General features: G+C 42.5%; 1 protein-coding gene across 3 annotated transcripts in view; it reads right to left on the bottom strand.

Moving 5' to 3' along the window:
- Positions 1–7,481: 7,481 nt before the first annotated feature.
- The window catches only part of ZMYND11 (zinc finger, MYND-type containing 11), a 105,740-nt gene continuing 89,376 nt past the window's right edge, over positions 7,482–23,845 (bottom strand). For all 3 annotated transcript variants that reach the window (XM_014945000.1, XM_014945001.1, XM_014945003.1), the window contains 8 exons: positions 23,537–23,592; positions 22,735–22,812; positions 22,070–22,188; positions 20,026–20,233; positions 18,111–18,179; positions 15,931–16,203; positions 14,674–14,859; positions 7,482–9,876 (listed from right to left, as the gene is read on the bottom strand). In XM_014945000.1, coding sequence (XP_014800486.1) covers positions 9,754–9,876; positions 14,674–14,859; positions 15,931–16,203; positions 18,111–18,179; positions 20,026–20,233; positions 22,070–22,188; positions 22,735–22,812; positions 23,537–23,592 — 1,112 coding nt within the window. In that variant the 3' untranslated portion in view covers positions 7,482–9,753. The remainder of the gene's footprint in view (positions 9,877–14,673; positions 14,860–15,930; positions 16,204–18,110; positions 18,180–20,025; positions 20,234–22,069; positions 22,189–22,734; positions 22,813–23,536; positions 23,593–23,845) is intronic.

The raw sequence follows: 23,845 nt of genomic DNA, 5'->3' as shown, positions 1-23,845 counted from the left end.
CTCAAATTTGTCACTTATCACTTTTGTTGCAAGGTCTTGCTACCGACATACTGCTAATCAGTTGCTTAAGTTATTGATCCAGGTGTTACGTCTCTACTGGAGTTTTCTGCCAGTGGAACCATGTGGGCAGTGGCTTGGTCACTCGTGTGGGACTAGAACCGACGTATCAATTCGGGAGCCTTGGACGAGCAGATAAAGCCCCCAGGAAATGTGATCTGCCTTTTTCCACTGGCCTTTTCCAAAAATATGGTGATTTCAGAGCTGGCTGCCAGATGCTGAGTTGCAGCGTCCCCAGAGAAGAGGTCTGGCCGTAGCTCTGATTTTCCAAATGTGATTTCAAAGAGTGAAATTCTGAGTCCTCATTTCTTTGGAAGCCCATCTGAGAAGTTCAGGGTATAAAAATCGCGTCTCCAATGGCTGAAATTTGAGGTTGCTCATCACAAGAGGTGGGTGCAGGTTGGAGAACACACAATTTTCCAGTGCAACACAGAAACTGTGGGAGGGAGAGGGCAAGTTATGGGTGGCAGAAGGAAGAGGGTGGCAGAACAGCCAATAGATCCTGATTCAATTTTACACATTTTTTGATGTTTTATGCTAATGGCGATAAGGATTTTTAAAAGGTCAGAATCTTTCAAGTGCACTTTTTAAAAACTATTCTGGCAAATGGTGGCTATAGCGCTGGAAAGCTGGTGGGGAATCTCCAGAAAAAAAAAAATTATAGTAGGTTAGAAAAATAATTTCATGCACAATAAGAACAGTGTAATTTATTCATTATCAGGTTGATACTAATACGTTAAGAGCTGGAAGAAACCTTTATAAAAGACCTTGTAGCTTTTTTGTGTGTTTTTCAACACAGAGATTTGATTTATGCACCATTATCATCTTTGGTGGCGTGGGGAGGACACGCACAGAGATCAGCAACAAATTCTCACCCGTCACTTTGTGAAGGGAACCACAGAGGAGCTGGGTTTGGGGGAACTTCTGGCTTTCTCCAGCAGAGCTTCTTGCAGTGGCCGAGCCCTCTCCGGGGGGTACAGATCCCTGCGGGGGGCACAGGGGTCTGGGGACCTGGGCCCGGACATGGCCGGATGGCCGGAGAGGTACAGCCCAGAAAGATCATCCCGGGGGGATGGACCCCTCTGGTCCCAGGGTAAGAGCCAACCCTGATTCTGATTTTTTTCTTTTATAGAAGAACTTCTTATTTAAACTGGCTGAGAATTTGAAGATGGGGGGGAAAAAAAGGGTACCAGGTTCTACATTCTAAAAGTAAAAATTAATCATTTCACTTGGAGATAAGATGTAAAAGTTCAACCTGAGCTATTTTTTGCTATCCTGAGCGCTCATTTGACACCCCACCTTCCCAAAAGCTCTCTCACCTCACCATGATTTAGATAAACAGACTTTCCTTTCCAGGGTGTTTCTGTTCTCTTTTCAGGGATTCCACCTTAAAGCTGGTCCAAGAACTCCTCTCAAGGCTTGCCTCGTTTGTGCTGTACTTCACTGAGGCCGTCTTTGAAGCAGCAGCTCTCCCTTTCTTACCCACCAAACCAGCAGCTGCCCGTTTCTATACATTTTTGGCATGTATCCTGATGCTGGGAACTGCATGGCGTTTCAGATCAGCCACAGACTGATGACCCTCAGCAGGTCATACCACATCACAACCGTCAAAATCAGTACCAGGAGCACTCTGATACTTCTTTCTGGTCTACATGGACAAGATTTCTTCAGTGCCAAAGCCCTGTTGTCTTCTGTATGATCTGCCCAAGGGATAAAACCCAAAAGTCTTTGCCCCTGGGATCCCACAACACAACTAATAATTTTTTTAATTGTCACAAAATTATATGCAGTTATGGCCAGTTAACGGGCTGATCCTAAAACCACAAAGTTGATCTTGCTTTAATTTCATTCTTTGGTACATAAACGATGATAGGCTTCACGCAATGGAGTGTCCTGTGGAGGCAACTGAAGGAGGGGATGAAGGCGGTGGAAGCACCACGACAGGGAACAGCTTCCAAGCGTGCGTGGCAGCGTTTGGGAAAGGTTTGGAGGTGGTGGGGAGAGGCTGGGAGAAGAGCTGTGCTGAGTCACCACAGCAGAGGAGGGAGCTGTAAATGAAGGGTGAGTTTAGGAAGAGCATTTGGTGGAGGGAGGTAAGGCCAGGAAAGAGATAGATGGTGCCTGTGGAGGGAAGGGTCAAGCAATCGAGACTGTCTAACCCCGCGGTCTCAGGCATCTAATTTTAGGGGCTGAGGTTTTAATTTTCTCACCTAGGTGGGCTGATTGCAGGTGAGGGAGCTCCAGGTGCTGGGACACAGCCCGGCTGCTCTTACCCCACACTCAGCCTGGAGGGTTGGATGAACCACCGCCTGCTGAGGTCAGCCACGGGGCTTTGGGATACGACCCAAGAGAGGAAATGTGTGGAGGGAGGAGGACAGACGTGGTGCAAGACAAGGAGAGGGGTTATTGCTACCAGGAAGGTTCAGGAAACTAAAAGAACCCGCATGTCTCTATCAGGGAAAAGGTAGGAGGACTGAAGCAGGGAGGTGTGGAGAGAAGACTACAGTAAGAAAAGCAGCCACACGCAAGAAGAAAGTAATGTTTCCATGAAGCAAGGTCGGGAGGGGAGTACGGCACGGCCAGTGTTCGTGGAGCAGAGAAGGATGAGAATTTGAGCCAACGACTACCCAAAAGAAATTAGTGGCCGAGGAGCTACACAGGAATTCAACTTTCCATTGCAGACACAGGTGCTCGTTGGCATTTCTGGGACGCCTCTCACAGACATTTGGTTTCGGATACTTTGCTGAAACCCACAAGAGGAATTTCTTCATGTGCCCCCTTCTCTCCCCGCTGCACACCAGGGTGAGGGGACAGACTCGTGTGTGTTGGCGGGGTCTGAGGGCCGAGCAGGTGCCCTGCAGTGGCTCAGCAGAGGGGGCTCCCTGCACCCGGGCAGTGATGGAGACGCACGGCCCGAGGATACCAGGGGCGGGTGCTGGGCACCCACAGCCTTGGAACCCACAGCCCACCCCGTCAGGCCAGCAAAAACTCAATGGGGAACATTTACAGTCTTCCCTTCCCTCCTATTGCATCTCTTTGGTTAGCAAAGAGAAAGAAAAAAAGGAAGCAAAGTGTGTTCTCAGCTACAATTATATTTTCATTCAAAGGATGGAAGGATTTTTTCATTTCAGGGCAAAGCCTTTTAGCAGAACAAGAGAGTTTTAACTGCAGTTTTAAGCCATAATAAAATTACTATTAGAGATCACTCAATTCTGAGTGTTTTCTAACAAAAAACAGATTTTCTTAAATGAAAACTTTTGTTAAAATGCTCCCATTTCCATTTTCTCCTGCCCAGGAGAAACCCCTACCGGGTGACGGAGCAGAGCCCTGAGGGGTGCCAGGGACTGGCTGGGCGGCTGAGGGCACACTGTGGTGAAGCTTCTAAGGGCATCAAGCATGATTTTGGGGAAGGGAGTGGTGGTGGCACTGGTGACCTTTGCAGCACAGGCAGGAGAAATTCCTCAGTTGGTCCCAGGACCACCGAGTCGGTGGCCGTGCTGTCCCCTTTGGCCGGGGGGGCTGGCTGCTGGCACAGGAGGGGCCCTCAAGGGCAAAAGGGTGGAAGCACCAGGCTGCGAGGAGTTTGGGGAGGGCTGCAGCTCTTAGGCCTGAATTCCCAGTTGCTCTTTCCCTGCGCTGGTGGTGCCATCGCCTCGGCGTGGGGCTGGGGGCTGGATCCAGGGCTCACCCAGCACCCTGTGACAGAGCCCTCCCCCTGCTTCCCTTCCCAGCCCTAAAACCCAATCTCACCCCGACTCACTGGAGTGAAACACAAGCTCCAGGGCTTGGCATTTTTTTTTTTTGTAAGCACAGCTTTGCACCCAACCAAATATCTCTCCGAACCCCAGCGGCCGTGCTGCCGGTGGGAAGGGGTGAGTGGTCCCGGGCTCTGGCTCAGCACCCGTGGGCACAGAGCTCACTGTGGGCTCAGTGCTCGCTGTGGGCACCAGGGAGCCCAGAGTTAAAGTGCTGCTGGCTCCAGCATCCGCAGGAAGAAACGACAAGCAATTGCATTGCTGGGTTGCGCATCTCTCCTTTCTTCAGGGGGAATATAAAAGGCTTTCCAGCACTCAGGGTCTTTACAGACTTGTGAAAAGACAGGGAAAGGCTCTGTCACTGGGTCAACTGTTGTATCAGCCAAGGAAATTCTCTCTCTAGTGCATCAGCCACGCATGGCAGAGCTCCTGGCCGTGCTCGTTCTCGGGGAAGGAGATGGTGTTGGTCCTTGGCAGGGGCTGAGCAGCAGCGAAGGCAGCAGAGGAGCTCTCTGCCCTCACTGCGCTGCCCGTGCCGCTGGGGTTTGGATGCTCTCACATGGAAATGGCTCCTGTTCCTCCTAACAAGGAGCAGAAATTCCTCCTAACACCCATTAACAGGTGCCCTGATGAGCCAAGGTGAGCGTGGGCGGCCCTCACCAGACAAACCCTGCTTTCCTGATGACAGGGGCTTTGAGAACTGCCCTGTGTGTGGCACCAGTCCCCTTTTTGCTTTTGATGAAACTATTTTTCATTTTGAAGGCCCTGTAGCAGGGGACAGAAGTGCATTGGTGGGGCCAAGTGCAGTGGGATCGTGGCTCCCATACGCTCTTCCCACAGGATCACGAGCAGAAAGGAGCTGGAGACCTTGCCTGGCAGCAAGAGGAGCCCCAAGCCACCTGCGGTGCTTGGCTGCAAATGACACTGCTCCCACTAACGAAGTAGTTAAAAAAAAAAGGTGCCCTGGCTTTATTAATAAACATTGTTTTCTGCTGCAGAAGGCCTTTGCCAAACACTAGTAAAGCATTTCAGATAAACAGCTTCACAGTGTCATTTTTATGCAGAACTCATGTTTATTTTTAGGTACCTCTCTGGGGCAAATCCCGTGTCCATGGGAGCTTTACGCCAGCTTAGTTTCCACTTCCAGGGAGTTAATAGGAACTGGCCAGTGGCTTCGTAAACAAACACATCTCTGCCTTTTCGCATGGCCCCTTCTCTCTCTCTCAGCCTTTTTTTCTCTATGATCTTCAATTTTTACTCCCCTTCTATGTAAAAATTATCTGAAAAGCAGACGCTGTGTTTAATTCCAGCCCCTCCATCGCTGCTTGCTGGCCCTGAAGGCATCTTGCTGCCCCTCATTGCCTGTGGGGCCGGAGAGGTGCTGGGGCAGGCATGGCCACAGGGCATGGGAGGGGCAATTTAGAGCTCATTTGCTCTGGGTTCCCTTTTTCTGTTTCTGATTTTACTATTTTGAACCTTTAGCCACCCAGCATTTCTTTTTTTAAAGCGCATTACTCGGAGTCTAACATACTTTGATCCTTTTGATGTTGGGAAATAGGGTTTATTAAGATAAAATATCACATTTTTTCCAGGGTTTTGGAAGGTTCACGATGTTTTTTCCTTTTACCTTACCTTTAAACATCTTCTACTTAAACCCCAAAATAATACTCTATTATTCTTACAAATGGATGACCCTTTTCCTTAACGTACACCAATGTGCAGGAAGGGTCTTTCAGGTTTGGATGCCCACCCCCCCACCCCCCCCCCCTGTTTCTGATTTTACTATTTTGAACCTTTAGCCACCCAGCATTTCTTTTTTTAAAGCGCATTACTCGGAGTCTAACATACTTTGATCCTTTTGATGTTGGGAAATAGGGTTTATTAAGATAAAATATCACATTTTTTCCAGGGTTTTGGAAGGTTCACGATGTTTTTTCCTTTTACCTTACCTTTAAACATCTTCTACTTAAACCCCAAAATAATACTCTATTATTCTTACAAATGGATGACCCTTTTCCTTAACGTACACCAATGTGCAGGAAGGGTCTTTCAGGTTTGGATGCCCACCCCCCCCCCCCCCCCCCAGTTTGTTTTAGGAAAGAATTTGGAAAGCACAGGCCCAGATCGTGTATGTGCTCTGGCTCGGCGAGGCTAAAATTGTCTGGGTGGCCCCTGACCAGCGGTGACAAATCCCAACCATATTTGAGATACTCGGTCCTTTCAGCTCGGGGAATGGGAGCAGCCCTGAGCCGGGCAGCTCGCTCCACCTAAAGGAAGCAGGAGGCAGGAACCACTGCTCCTCCTTATTGAGACACTGTAATAGCCAGAGTTTAAATTAATAATTAACAAAAACACTAAAGTTAATGATAAAGCAATAATAATCGTGATAAAAAAATAAATTTGGCCAACAAGAAAAGGCCAAATGTTGCCTTTAACCCTCTGGAGGCACCGAGGTACAACCCTGTCTGTGGGGTGAAGGCACAGCAGCTCAGAGAAATCCCTGCTGGTCCTGAAGGTGCTGGTGGAAGGGACTTTGGGGCAGTGCAAGGACAAACGTCCTCTTTGCAGGGGTGGTGGTGACGGGGTACAGCAGGTGATAGAGGGTCGTGTGATGCAGTGCAGTGGGTGACTCAGAGGGACGTATGGGGGGGCTGGCAGAGGGGTGTGTGATGGGGAATGGGGGGGTGACAGAGGGACATGTGGTGTGGAACACAGGGGTGATAGAGGGACGTGTGATGGGGAATGTGGGGTGACAGAGGGACGTGTGATGGGGTATGGATGTGGGGGTGGGAAGCTGCCAAGACACTTCCACAGCATTCAACCTGTTCAGCCCCACTGGTGACACCTAAACCAGGGCAGGGAGTGGGGGGAACATTTCCACGGGGGCTTTCTGCCAGTGGGTGCTGGTGAGCAGTTCTGTGCCTGGGGGTGACTGTGGTCACCAGAGGGGAGAAGGGAAAGGTGCTCGAGGGGGAAGCAGCTTCTTCCTGCCCCGGCTTTGCCCACTCAAGCCAGCAGAAATGATTCCTTTGCAACACATGTGCTGGTTATTTGTATTTAATTCAGTTTCATCAAGGTGAATAAGTAAAAGTTGCAGTCTTGGGTTAAATGCTATGACTATGAAGAGAAAAGTTTGAAGACGAAAATAATAAGAGACTTTTGCAGGCTTTTCAAATATATTTTTTTTTAATTATTTTTTTTCTCCCCCCCGGGACTAGCAAGTTTTGCCAGGTCTTAATTCCCACAGGGAAATTCTTAATTGCCACAAAGAAATCAATTCCCACAGCATCCCTCCGGCCGCCCTGAGGTCACAAGGGGCCTCCAGGACAACTTCCCTGCCTGGTGGTTGTCCCCAGATGTCCCTCTCTCGAGGGTGGCTGGTGCAGCTGCAGCAGCCGGGCCCCTGGCTGCCCTGGGCACCTCGCTGGCAGCGAGTCCCGACTTCAAAAAACAAGGAGGGGAGAGTGAATCTCTCAGGGGGTCCGTGTGCCAAAGAGGAACACTGCTGCCAACCGGGCTGGAGCTGGGGTCACAGAGTCCCCTCAGTCCCTCCAGGGAAAGTGATTTTATTAATAAAATACAAACCAGGCGACGTAAGAATGGCAGCCTGACGCATGGCCACCCAAGGACGTGAGGACAAAGGGCCAAGATCAACACAGACACTTTCAGTGAGGGTTTGTTTTTTTTTTTAAATACATTTATTAACCAATGTTAACACATTAAATGACTCTATATATTGCTAGTCAGAGCAGCTTACAAAATGCCAGAATGCATCATAAACTGGACAGCCACAATGAATAATTACAATGTGCATAGTGGCTAAGCTCAACACTTTAATATAGCTTTATGATTTGCAGAAAAATTAATTTTAAATCATGATTCCTAAAACAATCAATTGTAATTTTACCTAAAACTTATACAAAACCAGGCCACAATCTTTTTTTTTTGTTTTGTTTTTTTTTCTTTAAAACACACAGTTTTCACGCTGTAGTAACTTGGAAATGTGCAACCGTGTCAACAGAGACAAAAAAGCCAAAGTAACACGAATCTTACTTTCATGCAGCTATCAGTTAAATATTACATATTCTGGAATGATTTTACACCAAAAATATTTCCACAATAACTTGCTTTCATAGGGGTGGATCGAAGTTTTGGAACTTGTAAAGTAATCGAACAAGATTGATTTTTAGTTGTGAAGTGTTTTACAGTCACAACACAGAGGCGACAAAAGTTTATTACACATTTATCAGGCAATAACGTAGCTGTGGTAATACAAGTTACCATCTACTTACTATTTTTTCCAATCAACTTACCACTTAATTTCTGCAACGTATTGGGCATTATTTGGCAATATCTAGTCAATTAACTTATATCACCACTGTAAGTAAAAAAGATCAGGATTTCAGTGGTAGTTCACAGAAGTGTTAGTTATATTTTCATCTTTACAATGACCCTGACAAATCCTAGAGAAAACTTTTTTAAAGGCTTTCCTCCTGATTCCTCAGCTTCCATCGTTCCATCATGTAATTGCTTTCAATAAATATCAAAGATCTAAATAAATATTTACAAATTATTCCTCTAACTTCTCAAAAAATAGCTGGATGATTAATGGGCGTATGACTCAGTCTAAGACCAATCTTTGAAAGAAACTAAAATGCGGAGACACTTTAAAAGAAAAGCTATTTAAGTAAGCTTTACATCTATTTAAAAAATTGTCTCTGAACATGGATGCAATTCATATATCTATATATAAAACAAACAAAAAGAAAATCATTTTTTCAACTATCGATCCATTCCTATTGGTAATGCTTCTTAATCCAGACATTCCGCAAAATACAGACTTTTTACAAATCACGGCATCTTTAATACAAGAAAATTAACATGCATTATTCTTCATTCTGAGTACAGTGATGGAGCTCATTATTAGGCAATGACCCATTACTACAAACATAACGGCTTCTGTGAAATTTAAGTGCTTTTTCTCCTTTTATTATCAAGTTACAATGGACCAGGTGACACCAGATCATAGGCAGTCGAATGACATTGGATTGGGGAGGCCGAAGGGGGGGGCGCAATAAAGAAATTTGTATGCCTCATAATTCCGTGTATGAATAAAGGTAGTTGGTTTTTTTGTTGTTTTTTGGCTTTTCTTATTCTTGTTACAAGCACTCATGTTAGGACAAAGATGAAATGTGCAAACTTCAAAATTTAAATATTCATTTTTCTCTAAGATCCAGCTCAGTAAAAGATTACCCCAGTTCCCTGTGATTTTAAACTACAAGATCAAAGCTAATATTTTGTTATAAAAGTTATATATTGAAAAGAAATAATGAAAATAAAACACAGTTGGGAAATATTTAAGAAAAAATACGCAGGACTAGCACCTGCTGTGTCAACCCTGTTCCCTAAATTCAATCATGTACCCACTGGTATAACCAATAGATAATGCCTTTAAACAGTAAAATTAAGCTGAACAAAACCAGCTCAACAAGGTTAAGAAATAAATGTTACATCAAGGTAGTATGCTTCGTTTTTCTGAAACAGTTCTATACTTCTTACATTCAGATCTAGTTTTTAAATGTTCCTTTTGTTAAACTTGCATGATTTTTTATTTTTAGATCTGCTGTTTTTAAAGATTAAAATCTCTGTAAAACCTAAAAATGTTTTAAAATTTGCTGAAAATGCAACAAATCCTCTAGTTTAAAATTATTTAAAGTAACATGCTCCCACAGATGTTAAATTCATTTCGCCGACAAAATTTTGGAGGAGCACTCAACAGAAGATTGAACTCACTGTGCAAAATTTCTTTTACGAAAAGTGTTTAAAGGCTGGTGCAAAATGGGAAGCAAATTCTAAACAATTTTGGCTTCTTGGAAACAAAAACCGCTGTGTCTGAGAATAGCAATCATCGGGGTGGTTTTCCAGGGGAGGAGTAACTCTTTCATCTTTTCCTGCGGCAGGTACGTTTGTGTTCAGCATGCCAGTGCTCCTGCTGACACTTGATGGAGCAGTAGGAAGTGTTCCAGCAGCAGTGGTACATGGCCTCCTCTTCACAGTTGTAGCACTGGGGGGAACAAACAGGAGATTACCACCCTGGCAGGACCCCTCCTTTCCAACACAAGTGCTCTCACCTGCCCGGGACCCACCAGCACACGCAGAGCAATACTTCTCCTTCATTCATGCTCGGGGCAGCCAAAAAGGAGGGCATTTTTCACACACGCTGGGTAAAGCAGCAGTCTTTAGTAAATGTGCACAATGCTTTCATATTTTCTGGAGTCTGGATTATTGCTTTGGAAAAAAAATCATCTCTCATTTAAGAAAATTAATCTCTCAGGGCAGCAGACTGACATTTTTCAGCTACACAGTGCAGGAACCGTCTTTCACCCTACATTTGTATAATGGCATCCTGATCTATGTCTTAAAAGCTACGATAAATCAAGAGGCACTTTTGGTGTGAACAGGTTCTGTGCAAGCTTGAAAAACCTGTGTTTCTCAGGTTTCTTTACAAGCCTGACCTTTCCAGAGGTTTCAGAGGTCTTTACAAGCCTGACCTTTCCAGAGGTTTCTGGGGAAGGTCTTTTTGGGCTAGGAAAATGTGAAAAGCCACAACAACGTGATTGGAGAAAAGACTAATGCATTACTGAGTGGTTTGTTATGGCCCATTTAGGGTAGGTCTGCAAGGGGGCTACTGTCCTTGGGGATTGTTGGTGGCCAGAGAGCGATGCCACCTGCTGAAAACAAAACCTCCTGCTGCACTGGTGCTACTGAGAGGAGCAAGACAGAGCCTCTTCCTTCAAGTCTTCCAGAAACCAGAGAAGGCCTGGTGTACACTGGATGGGTACCTGGGCTCGTGCCCCTTGTTGTGCCTGCCAGGATGGCTCAAAACTCCTGAAAGAAGAGATGCTGCACAGCCCATGATTTCTGCAGAAACACCTGGTTGTGGGGAGCGTGGCAGCACAGAGGATTTCTACCCCAGGACACACAGAAGGCCCCCAGTTTCCTGGTAGCTGGAAGGGCTACCTGGAAAATAACCCTGTGTCCTCTGAGGAACTAAAAAAAGGGAATCCACATGCTGGTCAACATCACTGGTGGTTAACAAGGAGACATGGCAGGCAGATGGGTGATGTGTCCTATCACCAGGTGGTTCTACACCACTTGAAGGAGTGCTGCAAAAACATTAACTCTCATTCTGACAAAATCTTGTAAAGCTGGGTGGCAGAGCTGCTAAAGGAGCCACTTATATTCAGTGCCCTTGAAAGCCAGGTTCTAGTAGTCTCAGATTTGTCTTTCTGAATTTGGTGTCCTCAAAATCAGAGAGTATCTTTATGAATTCAGTCTGAAATGCCTATCGCATGATGGGGAACAGAGGGAGGGATATGGCACAGTCTGTGCAGGCTGCTATCAAACCACAGAGCAACACACAATTACACAATGTCCTGTCTAGCTACAGCGTTGATAACAAAACAGAGCATCACAAAGAAAACAAACCCAACTGCCTTAAAACAAAACAAAACCACAACAACCCTACACGCTCTAGAAGACAGATCCAAGAAAGCCGACGCTTGCATTGGCTAAACCGATAGCTATTTATTTACACCAGCAGTAAAGGGACTGCCCCAGCTGCAGGAGAAGGGAACCTCTCCGGTTTCCTTTTATAACTTAGCTCCAGGGAAGTTTATTTGTAGAAATGTCTGCAAACAAGTGTCCTCTCGAGAGCGGTTTCCCTGGTTTTTCCTGTTGCTGGCTGCCCACAGGCCTGCGGGAACCGTTAGGATCATCGGCTGGAAAGGTGCAGAACAGCTGTGTCTCCATCACACACCGCGTGGGGCTCAGCCCAGAGAGCAGCTCCACATCTGCTCGCTTGGAGAGATCACAACAATGCGACGACAGGAGAGGACAACCCATCTGCGGGTCCTGCACTTCCCTTTACATATGCCGGCCATAAGTGTGGGATGTAAATCTCCACTTAGAAAAGGAAAATAGTCTCATCTAAGCTGGTACCAGCACATGTGGCAGAGAAGGCAAAATGCCAGCTGGCCTCAGGCTGCCTCTCTCCTTTCTATTTTCCTCTTTCTAAGCGTTATCAATCACTTGGGCTGTTGTTTCAGACAGTACACCTTACAGACAATGCTCATTCACTTGAAAACAATCTATTGCAAGTTAGAATAAATATACATGTAAATATAACTGAGAGAGACAGGAGTTAAAAATAAACTATAAAGATGAACTATGCACCAATTTAAATGAGGGTTATATGCAAATAAAAGAACTAGGAAAAATAAAAAAAAGAAACATTATCAAGACCAGCACTTCAGCCTGTGTTCTGGAGGCCATCAAGTCACATCATCTCATGATCATTATTCCTGCCTTTACATTCTTTCCTTCTGTTTGCTATTTACTTGAGGTGCCTGTATTAAGTTCAATTTTTCTGGAAGTATAAAAATGAAATTGGGTTAAACCAAGGGGACTGTGACCAGTTAGAGCAACAGAAAAATTTTGTTCTTTAACTATGTGTTAGGCTCCTGAGGGCTGGGAGTGCATGTTCTCCTGTGCCTGCACACCACCAGCGACAGATTCCCTTCATCCTGACTGGATGGGGTTTTTTTTTAAGTATGAGAAAAAAGACAAATACAGCGTGAATAATAGCAGCTGTATTCCCAAGCCGAGACATCCGCATTACGCAAAACCAGAGGTCTCTGCTTCTAATTAAAAGCAAAGCCACCAAACCTCATTTAGTATGTGTGTTAATTACATGAGATTTTGGTAAGGAGGTATCATTATTATAATGGCAGCATACAGGAGCAGTACTACACACCAGGGACTGTCATTAGTACCACCGAAGGAAAAATCACTGGGGAGCTGTGTAATTGGACCCAGTCCAGCTGCCTGAGGCTGTGTGCTGGCAGGCAGATCCATCAGCCTGAATGCAAAGGTGTTTATCCTCACCCTCCCTCTCCTGCCACATGCAAACCAGTTGCCTCTACCCTGCCTTCATTTAAGGCGGTGATTGACAGATAGTTCTGGGGCCACAGAAACAGGCAAGACTGTCAAATGCTCTTTATATCTTTATTTGTCTTGCTCAGAAAGAGGCTTTATGCACGTGATCATAAGATGTGGTAGCAGGGCACTCTCTGATTAGGCTAAAGGATACAGTAAAGGCACATTGGAGCAGATGAAAGTAAGTCTCAGGAGTCTCTTTCATAAATTCTGCCTTCAAAAAAACCCCAAAAAGCAGCTATAGCTGAGTCCAGGCTCACAATCAAGTTACTGTGATTGAGTTACTGCGTTTCAGCTGAATGGTGGCAACAGATGACATGTGCCCTCTTAACTTCTGACAGAAGAGAGCTAATTTGACGCAGTTCTATAGTGGGCAAAGGCAATTCAATTTCCCTCTCAAGTGCCACAGGCGAAAGCGTGCACGCAGACACCTAGAGCTGGTGACTCATTAAACACAGTAACTTCATCAAGTCCGAGACCTAAATAACTCCTCTGGTCTGCAGAGACAGGTAGACAAGGAGGAATTTTCTAACTGACAGAGACCCAAGCACTGCAGTGTCGTAACACCCACAGTAAAATCTCTGCGAGGAACAGAAACGAAGACTCTACGGGAGCTCTGGCATTTGAAGTAATTCTTCTCTTTCGAAAAAACCAAACTCGTAACTGTGATAGTGATAGTCAGCAACCCATTCTCTTGCCTTAGCATTTATTTCACTCTTCTGCAGAACAGAGTTTTCTCTGCAGGGACCATGGTTTCATCTGTAACAACAGGGACTAATGAGGCTGAAGATAAACAAACAGCCCTTTACAGCAGAAGACAAGCGGGGGCTGTGTGAGGAGCCCGGGCTGGCTGTCCCTGGCGGCAGTGGCGGTGGGACCGTGGCTGTCCCTGGCTGCTCAGACCAGCGTGCCATCTTGTGGCAACCCACCCGCTCGGCTGCAGCTGCCAAAACCAAAGCTCAAAAGGAGGCCAGTAGAAAATCTGGTACCCACCCTCCCGTATTTTATAGACAGCTATTACAGTGCGGTGTGATTTCCTGAACGATGGCTTTCATTTCCTTTTCGTGTGAAAATTAACAAAGAAATAGCAAAGTCTGTGTGTGTGCCAGGCTCACGGCCCCTCAGCATAACCCCCACTCTGCTACGGGCTACCAGCACGGGATTATTGCAATGTTTGAGTCGATGCTGTAACAGCCATGTGGGAGAACACACTTCTGGCTTGAAAACAGGAGACATGAAACAAACAAAAACAGGGAAAAGTTTGCAACGTGTAAGAGACTGGTAAGTTAGATGCCTGTTTTCACTTTTCTAAAGGGCACATAAACATGATTTTTGAAGGCAATGCTGCAGATTTGGGCTTAAGGACTGAACAAGAGAGGGAAATACATTTCAGAAAGTCACGTCTTAACTACAAAAGAACATAAAAGAGCTGCAGAAAAAGCTAGGAGAGGAAAAGGCCAAAAGGATATCACTACCAGCATTATTAGGAAGAGAATCTAAATTGATGCAGCCAGATATTGTACTCTCTGGGGCCTTGAGATCAAAGGAGTGTGAACATAATGCAAAACGTGTCTTATACAGAGTAAAAATGCATTTAGTAAAAAGTATTTTGATACCATCATCTGATGGAACTCAAGAAGATGGTGCTGTTAACACTACTTAATTAAAATGGAAAGTAATCATAACTTCAAGTTGAAATTTGGGCGTTAAGAAAATTTGAAAGCAGTCATTTGAGGGAGAAAACCTTGAGGCTGAAAGACCAGTGAAACAGCAGAGCAGTTAAAAGTAAGGAAGAAATCACCTTCCATTGCCCTGCAGTATGCATTTCCAGTTACTCTCCTGTAATAAATTTTTTGACACTTACCCACTGCTTCTTCTTGGTCTGGGAAATCAGTTGCTTATGCTGGCCTGCTAGCTTCTTAATTTCTTCTAAAAATTCTTCTTTGCACTTCTCCTTTACCTGCTTACACTTTCTGTCCATTTCTCCTTGTGCGTTGGCCACAGCTTTATTTACAGCCTGCCTTTTCTCTTCTTCCATCTCTGTACGCAGCTGCCATAAGAAAGTCAGCAGAGCAAGTCAATGGACAGCTAGTGGAATAAAAGTATCTTCTTTAAACCTATTCTTTAAATCTCTATTACTGATGTGATTGGAGGTCACATAATTAGATGTTTCTCCTATTTAGAAAACAAAAACTGCTCTCCTTTAGAGTTTTAACGGAACTGCTATCCCATAAGAAACATTCAAAATAAAAATGTTACCATATTTCTATTCTACTAGGCATCTACAAAAACAGCCAAATAGGTTCTGTGTATATTTTGTCAACGATCAGTTTACAAATTTATGAATTTATCATAGACAAAGATTTTGTCTCATCCCAATTACAACCGCATATAAATCTGCAGCAAGGGCACAATGGAAAATACAAAATAGAACATCGCTGAGTTCAGTAAGAGGTACCTTTTAGTATTCATTGTCGGTGGGATTCCTTTGTCCTTGCACAGTTATCTAAAAGTTTGGTGTCTTAATCTTACAGGATTAACACCTAAACTCTCTGGGTTCATTCACAGTCCTTCATCCAGAAGGAAATTCATCTTGTCTTAAGACAGGTACTTAAGAGAGGTCAGACAAATGATCCTCTAAATTGTCCTGCTCTCTCTAGCCAAAGGTGACAAGCTCAGGCTCAGATATTGAACTTTAAACAGGTTTTCATTAGATCAGAAAATTAAACAAAATTTTCAGTGATCTATTTAATGTTTAGGTCAGAAGATTGAAAAAAGAGGAGTTATTTATGAATAGCATCTAAACAATGCCATTGTTTACAACCACACTTGACAATAGAGACAAAGGCTTTGGAAATGGATACTCATGAATGAACAATTAGTTTCATTTTGGGATCACAAACTGATTTCACTGGACAAGAATCAAAAAAAAGCAGGAGTCCTCCGTTTAAACTAAGGTCTTTTGGTAGAGAAATGGTCTATTTTTATGTGGTCTCTTTGGAAAGGGGTTTTTATTCACTTTCTTAAGGGTGGATGTTACAAAAGTAGAAAAGTATGTGAAAAAAATCTACACTTCTCCACTCCTCAAACCAGAGTGTAGGTGGTGTTCAGCAAGTGTTACCTTTTCCACTGCCTCTCGCACAACTCTCTCAGTTTCTCTTTTGTGATCAGCTTTCATCCTGTCCTTGAAATCGTTGAAGATTTTGGTGTATTTGTCATGGCACATGTTCTGACACACTCCATCATTACTGGTCTGGGTGCTCCGATGCAGCATTTTTGGAGAAGAGGCACTTAACTTCTTGGTCTGAGTTGAGACTGAAACTTTTTCAATGGGCTGAGGCATTGTGGGAATTTCCTGGCTTGAACTTACTGCTTCAGTTTCAGGTTCTGGCTCCTACAGAGAAAGAACAAATTTGTAAAAACCATATCTCAAAATAGAACAAGTTAGCTTTCAGTTCTCCCTGGAGGAAAAAAAAAAATGTTATATGACTAATGCCAGCGTAATTATTGTGAAAGGTGTCTGCTGAAGACCTTTAGTACTAAAGGTACGTCGGATCCCTGAGGAAAGCCAGCATGACAGTGGGTAGGCTCTTTGCTCAGGCTTTTCTGACTCCAGAAGGAAGCACAGGTACGGCGTCAGTGTGACGTGCTCACCAGCCTTGCTTCCCAAAAAGTACCACCAACATCAGAGGCTGTGCTGAATCACTGCGTATCCCTTGGGATTACTAAAGGGTTGCTATAGATTTTTCCCCCTACCATTCTCCCTGGAGAGACTGTAGTTGCGTGGCCAGTGGCTGAATTATTTTGGCAAACTCTGGACTTACTCTGGCCCAACAGGCTCCACTGGAGTCTGTAATATTCCACTGATTTCACAGAACTGCTGCAAAGATTGATTAGTACTTCAAAGGTGCTTTGAAGATGAAAGACTAATGAGTGTCTAAGTCTTGCTTCCAATAATATAGAACTAGACTTGGATGACCACAGAAGTTTTCTGTAATTGCACAATTATCAAGAAAAAAATCATAGTTACCGTAGCATACTGTACTGAATTTACAAGCCTGTGTTGTTACACTGTAACATTAATTGTTCCTGCTCTTTAGGACAGATAGAAATAAACCCCCTGCAAACTCTTACTGATATTTGAAGTGTCTGAAGAAACGGATGAACATTACTTGTTTGTTTGTTTGTTTGTTTGGACTTAGATTTTTTAAAGCTCATGTAAGAGTGTACAAAGCACACAGTCCTTTTAACACCAGACTTGGTCACTGGACGTGGTGCTCGTCTGTGTGACGGGGCACTGCTCACACTAATCAAAAGGCTGACTCTGTATTCCTTTTTGCAACCAATTACTCCCTAATAAGTCAGTGTGGTGACTTCTGGATCACTGATCAAATGTGAGCAGAGCTAAGGTGGCAAATGTTAAGGCATAAATGTTAAGACATATGACAGCATTTGCTTGACAGAAAACACAATAAAAACAATGAGACATCCTAAACTGTAGTCTCCCTGCCTTGTACTCAGATACAGTTTGTGCCCCAGAAAGAGCAAACTGTGTGTGACTGAAGGTGACACAATGAAGGTGCCTCACCCTGTGGTATCAGACACAACGGGGAGGCAGGTACCCAGCCATAAGGAGCAGCAATGTCTGTGTTTCAGGCACCAGGGCCATCCCCCAGAACTCTGCTCCTAACCTTCCTCAACCCTCCTCTGGAATGGAGTCCTGAGTCCTCTTCTGAGAACTCTGCATATGTGCAACTTCGTCTAGTGTTCAGCGTGCAGCTGAAACAAGGCCAGGAAAAAGCAGTCAAAAGTTAGGAAATAGGAGATTTATGGCTGCCTCGGTAACTGCCCCCTTGTGTACAAGCACAATAATACAGTCCCTTGGTTACACGGTGATTCAGTGTGCAAGTCAGATAAACAAGGAAGTTCCACAGACAAATTTTAAAGAATATTAAGTTTATACATTTTATAAACTTAATATTCTTGATCATGCAAAATCCTTTATAATTTCTGCTGTTTATAGATGTACTAACTAGCCTGAATTCGCCATTAAAAAACACATGTTGTAAGCTGACTCTATTTATTAATGATACAGAATATTACCATGATGACACCAGCGGCTTGCACGTGGGAGGTACAATTACATTTGCTAGCAAGGAGGACCAAGCTATTGGGCTGGAAATTTCAAGATTAATACTGTAAAATCAGTAAAAGGTGACAGAAATTGAAGGAGTGTCTATTAAAATTTCAGGCTTTTTGTACTTTGCTATCTCTACAAACATGGTAATTGAGGTTACTTACTTCTTTCTTGAGTTCCATACTCTGGTTACGTCGTCCTTTCTTTGCTCTTGGTTCCTGAGTAACCTTCAGCTGTGAACATTAAGAAAAGCACATTGAATCATTCCAAAAAACAGTTCATGTAAGTAGCATTCACTGTAACATGACTGATGTACTTTTTATTTGTGATTATTTGCAATTATTTAATTTAGCAAATGGAAGTTAAATACTGTTCTTAAATGAGGAGTGCACACAATAACCTTTTCACATTATCACTGATGACTATGATTGCATAAAGGAACAAACTTCATGAACAAGTTCTAGTGTTCAATATGCATTTGCTAAAATACCCTTAACCATTCTTTTCTTCATTTCACACATGAGTTAAAACATTTTGTTTTCTGGAATATTCTGGTATCAGTGACCCATAATTAGGCAGCAGATCTTGATGGAAGCCAGAAAACAGCAATAATTACAAAGAGAATATATATATATGTGAAGATGGTAAGATTATCCACACTTGTGACAACTGATTGTAACTGATTGTATGCTTGGAGGGGTACAAAACTTCGTGCTTTAGAATAAAAGCCGATCTCCAGCAATAGAAACAAGAGTGGATGTTATATTATCTTACAGTGGCTTACAGAAAAGTTCTTACTCCTGTCTTTGAAGCATCCAGGACTAGCTAGTGTCAGTGACAGGATACTGCAGGCTACTCCACAGCACCGTTTTACACTACTCTTATGTTCCTGTATCTCGGAAACCAGTGAAACAGGTATAGGCATTAACCAAGTGGAGGATGAACATCTGGCGTGGAACACAAAATATGCAAATAGACACTTCTGAAAAACTGGGAAAATGTCACTGTTATCTTTCCTAACTATTATTTGTGACCGTTTTCCTGTTTCATCATACATCATTGCATGACTGCACACACGACATTAAATAAAGGGGCTACAGAAGGTTAGCTAAGCAAACTAGACTAAAAAACCCTAAAATCACTTTGATAAGGCGCATCCCCTTAAATCAACATCCAGTTTTATAAGCTTTAAGTTTTTTAGCTACAAATTGGATGACAAACCTGTTTGAGAAAAGGGCAAAGGAAGAGGGTCAAAACATGCTGATTTTTTATAATATAGACTTATAGAGAAGATAGTGGTTTTAAATGAGGAAACAAGATGTTGCCAGGGAAAAGGCTGCCAAAAATACAGAGAAGCACACTGCAAGCTATGAAAATCTTACTGCCAAGTTAGTAATAGTGAATATATAACACCCTCTTGGACAATGAATGACTAGCAAGGTTCAGCTGCGATAAGGGAATTTCCATATGGCAATGCAAAGTTTTGTATCTTGACCCTTTGTGCTTTTCACCTCTGTTAAAAGTAATACAAATTTTCTTGTTTTGCAGAATTATTTTTAATTACTTTAATCAGTTGCTGGCCACATGGTCCTCAAGTGCAATGTTTCCACCTAACTTTAGCTGAACTCACTGAAAATGTCATGATTGTTGTTACTCAGGGATCCGTAACCCAGAATATAGTCCAAAGTGAACATACTCCAGCTGTGAAAAGGCTGACCAGCTACAGGGCTGTCCCTTGATGGGAGTCCAAGAAGGCAGTGTTGCAGTCTATCTGATATCCGTGACATTTAACTTGAACATTCCTATTTAACTTTAGAAAACCTGGTCTGTCTTGTCAAGGTGCTGTAGGTGACAAACATTTTAAAACTTCCAGAGGTCATCCAAAAAACTGAGGAAAGAGGAAAACTATATTCTTGTTATTACTGAGTCACAAAACAGAGAAAATAAGCATTTGAACCCTCTTGTCAGCACAAAACTGCAGACAGAGCACAAGGCCATTTTAATAGATTAATCACAAATATGTCATCTTTGTACCCTTTAATAAATTGCCCTGATCGCTAACATTGTGGCAGCACTCACCTGCTCATTGCTGGTAGAAGAGATACTCGACTCTGCCTCCTCTTCCCCTTTATCCTCATTCTTTGATTTCCAGAATCTTCCCTCACGAAGAAAACGCTGGTGCAGTTCCAGCTCATCACAGGCCTTCTTCCACCCCATACTGCGCTTCACGTGCAGCCGATGGATGTTCACTGTGATATCTTGAATGTTTTCAGAGGGGATCCAGGCCCTTTTGAATACACAGTACATGCAGATTTAGAAATCTTAAGTGCAGATAAAGGATCTTGACCTGAGAAACTGACTTCAAAAGCAGTTTTCGCAGTGGCCAATCACTGACTATTCTTTTTTACTCAGAATTTTTGTATATTCAACACATTTGAAAAAACACAGACTGCATACCCTTAGACATTCGGTTATTCTAAGCACTTGTTAGCTATGGGTGCTGTGGCTGAAAGTCTCATTTTTGGTGAGCCACAAACCTCCCCCAGCACCAACAGCAGTCACATCTCCTACCTGCTCTCTTGCTAAATGCACCAAGTCAGACACAGGAACATCTTTACTTAGGGCTCGTATGCCAAGTTAGCCAAGTTAGCCCTTGATCTCTTTGCTAAAAGTGTCAAGGAATGGACCAAATTATCACCTTGAACAGAGATATTTTGTAGTTTTGGCCCCTGTCTATCAGGACTGAACTCATGTGGGGACTGTCATGTTCTTTTGGACTGAATTAATGCCAGTAATTTGGTTCCAAAGGTACTTTGTCCTCTTAAATATTTTCAGAGAGTCCTCATGGAGTGAGATGGGCAGCTCTTGACATTTTGAAAGGTTATACCAAGTAGCGCTGGACATTAAAGAAAAATAGTCACTGTCATACACATCTACATAACAGAGTAAATAATGTAACAAATTAAATGTCTGTGATGAGATTCTCAATTCTTGCAATATGAATTTCATTTCCACAAAGTCAAGGAAACAATGCTAATTTACACCAACCAGGAATTTGGCCTTTTGTCCAAGTCCAGCACAGTAACTAAGCACTGGCACTCCTATAAAATGTATTTTACCTATTCTATCAGCACATGTTTAAGAAGTTGAAAGCATCTCATCCCACAAGTGTCATGTTACTTTTTAAAATAGTTGGAAGCTGTGTGAACTTAATGCCAGAAGAACTAATGAGATAAGCTGCATTTGCAAGCAGATTCAAGGTAAATTGTTCTGTGACTGTGACACAAATAAAGATCCTTTATCCATGTTATGCCTATTAGAAAATCTTGGTAGTTCATATAACAAATGAAAACATGTTATGTACTGTGCAAGTTACATGAAAAGCAATTTAAATAAACAGCCTCATACAACACTGTTATTGAATTATCTAGGCCCTTTTGGGATGCACCAAAGTATACCACCTTCCCAACAACCATGAATTACTTTGCAAATGTCTCCTCTCCTCACATTATAGGCATATAAATCAAACAGCAAAAAAAAATCAGTACATCCATTGTAGTAACACTACTATAACCCTCCCCAACCACTGGAGATGGAAGTAAAAGCTGATCTCTAAGAGTGAAGTTTCTAATGTAAAGAGTTGTTCTCGGAAATTGCAAATGGGCTCACAGCAGGAGCTCCATCAATGTTCTAGCAGCGAGACAGAAACATTTGCGATGTGTATTATGTTACTAAAACACAAAATTGCCAAGTGCCTCCTCAGAAGAGAAAATTGCAGAGTCAATGCTGCTGGTAGTAAGAGTACCTTTCTGCCCAATTTTCACCTTGGACTGGATTAGCAGGCTGCTAATGATTGGAAGAAACAGTTGAAGTTCACTTGCTTTCTTTAATTAAAACGGCATTAAGTAAAATCCCTATGGCAACTGTGGAAAGGGAATCTCTGAGCCACTTGGCAACTTCAGATGTGTTAGACTAAGCTTTAAATTTTCTGAAACAATTATGGCAAAGTACTCAGTCTTTCTAATGTTGGCAACTAGCTGAGCCAGGATTTACAACATGATAGATGAGATAAATTCTTTTAAGTTTTGTTTGTAAAAAGCAGCACATGGAATTAATAAATTACCTTTGGTGGTGATGGCCAAAAAAGCGAACATCAACTTGATTGTCCTCTTTCTGCATGACTTTTGCTGGCCAAAACCCAAAGCCTTTCATTTTGGCCCAAACCAACTCATGATTAGGTATCTGGAAAAAATGTTGTATTTATTATTGGATATGAAGTATTATTTTGATTTCTCCCACAAATATTTTTTCTGCAATACTACGCCAGTATCTCAAGAATATGGTTGCTGTTTATGTCTAGTGCTATTTTCATTTTTTTTTCTTCTTACAATACATATTTCATTGTTAGATGTATTGCTTGGATCAAAGTTAAACAAATACAAAGTCTGAAAAGGGTGTAACTGTCTATTGAAAAGAGAGATCTTAAGCAGCCCAAAAATTAAACTTGTCTTTATAGCTTCATCCAGGAGCAGAATTTTATTTCTGTAAGCTCCTTATTTTCTTGTGAGACTGTTGTAACTGGTTGATAACCAAGTTTTATAACCTATATTGTTAGAGCTTTGAACTTCAATCAACATTTCACTTGTGTAAAGTATCTAAGCTTACAGAGTCTTAACCATGCTTTTGAAACAAGCCTACTGAAACGGAATATTCAAGGCATTAATGACATCAAACCTGCAGGCTTTTATACAGAAAAGCAAACAAATAAAATCTGTTTGAGCAACATACGCAAGGATAGCAGAACCAATTGTCAGGTCGCGCGTTTGACAAATAGAAACAGTTCTTGCAAAGCTGCAGTTCATCCAGCTGGGGGAAAAAAAAAAGGTAAAAGGTAAATAAGCCCAAAAAATCCTATTTATGTGACTTCAGTAGTATCTTTCTCTCCTAGAACAGTAACATTTTTCAGCCTTGCTTGCTAATTTGCTGGAGTTACTTCTGCCCGTGCAAACTAGAGGTGTGAAACTTAGGTGAGCTGAGAGTGGATAAAAGACAAGCTGCAGAAACATTAGCCACGTTTTGGAAAAACAAGGCAGAGGGAGAAGACTAATTCAATTCTTAATGATTTATTATAGATAAAATGCAAAGAATAGTTCTTTAAATTAATCAAATAGTTAAAGTACATTCTGAAAGAAGTAATTCAACTGTACAAATGGAGAAAGTGTGACAGCTTCCCCAGCTTTATTTTTTGGTCTCCTCTGAATGTTGAGAAATGTTTCAATGCCAATTAAAGAATTTGGTAGGAATCTCACCTCAGATTCAATTTATATTAGCAAGTACAATAACTTCTAGTCCAACTATGCATTCCTAGATTATTTTCAAAACTAAAATTTGAATATTTCCAAATGATAGTCCCGTTGCAAAAAAAAAAAATAAAAATACGGAATTCTGAATCAGTTGTTATAAAGTTAGTGGAAAATTTATAATCAACTTCACACCCTTTTAATTTCTGTAATACAAAGAATAATTTTCTTAGATTCTGAAATGAAAATCAAGTATCTTGTCTATATCTTGATTATTTGGTACTACTTACTTCATGACATGTGTCTTTGTAAAGCATCCTTGCGATATCAGCTTGTTCACTGTCCGCTATAAAATGAAAAATAAATGGTATGAACAAAGATTTGCAGCTGTCATTGCTATGCTTTTCATGCTGCAATCGTCTTGCTTGAGAATACAAAACATAATTTAGTCACTTGGATAACCCTTCCATTTAAAATTTTCTAACAATCAGTCCTCTATTTGTTTTCTCTTTCATATTTATATGCAAAAATACTGTTGGGAGCTTTTAAACTGAACAATACAAGTACACATCTGTGGAGCAGCAGCAGGGAGACAGGGT

The sequence above is a fragment of the Calidris pugnax genome, unplaced genomic scaffold, assembly GCF_001431845.1.
Source record: "Calidris pugnax isolate Ruff unplaced genomic scaffold, ASM143184v1 scaffold54, whole genome shotgun sequence".
NCBI classification, from domain to species: Eukaryota; Metazoa; Chordata; class Aves; order Charadriiformes; family Scolopacidae; genus Calidris; species Calidris pugnax.
This window is presented reverse-complemented; position numbering and strand designations above follow the sequence as displayed.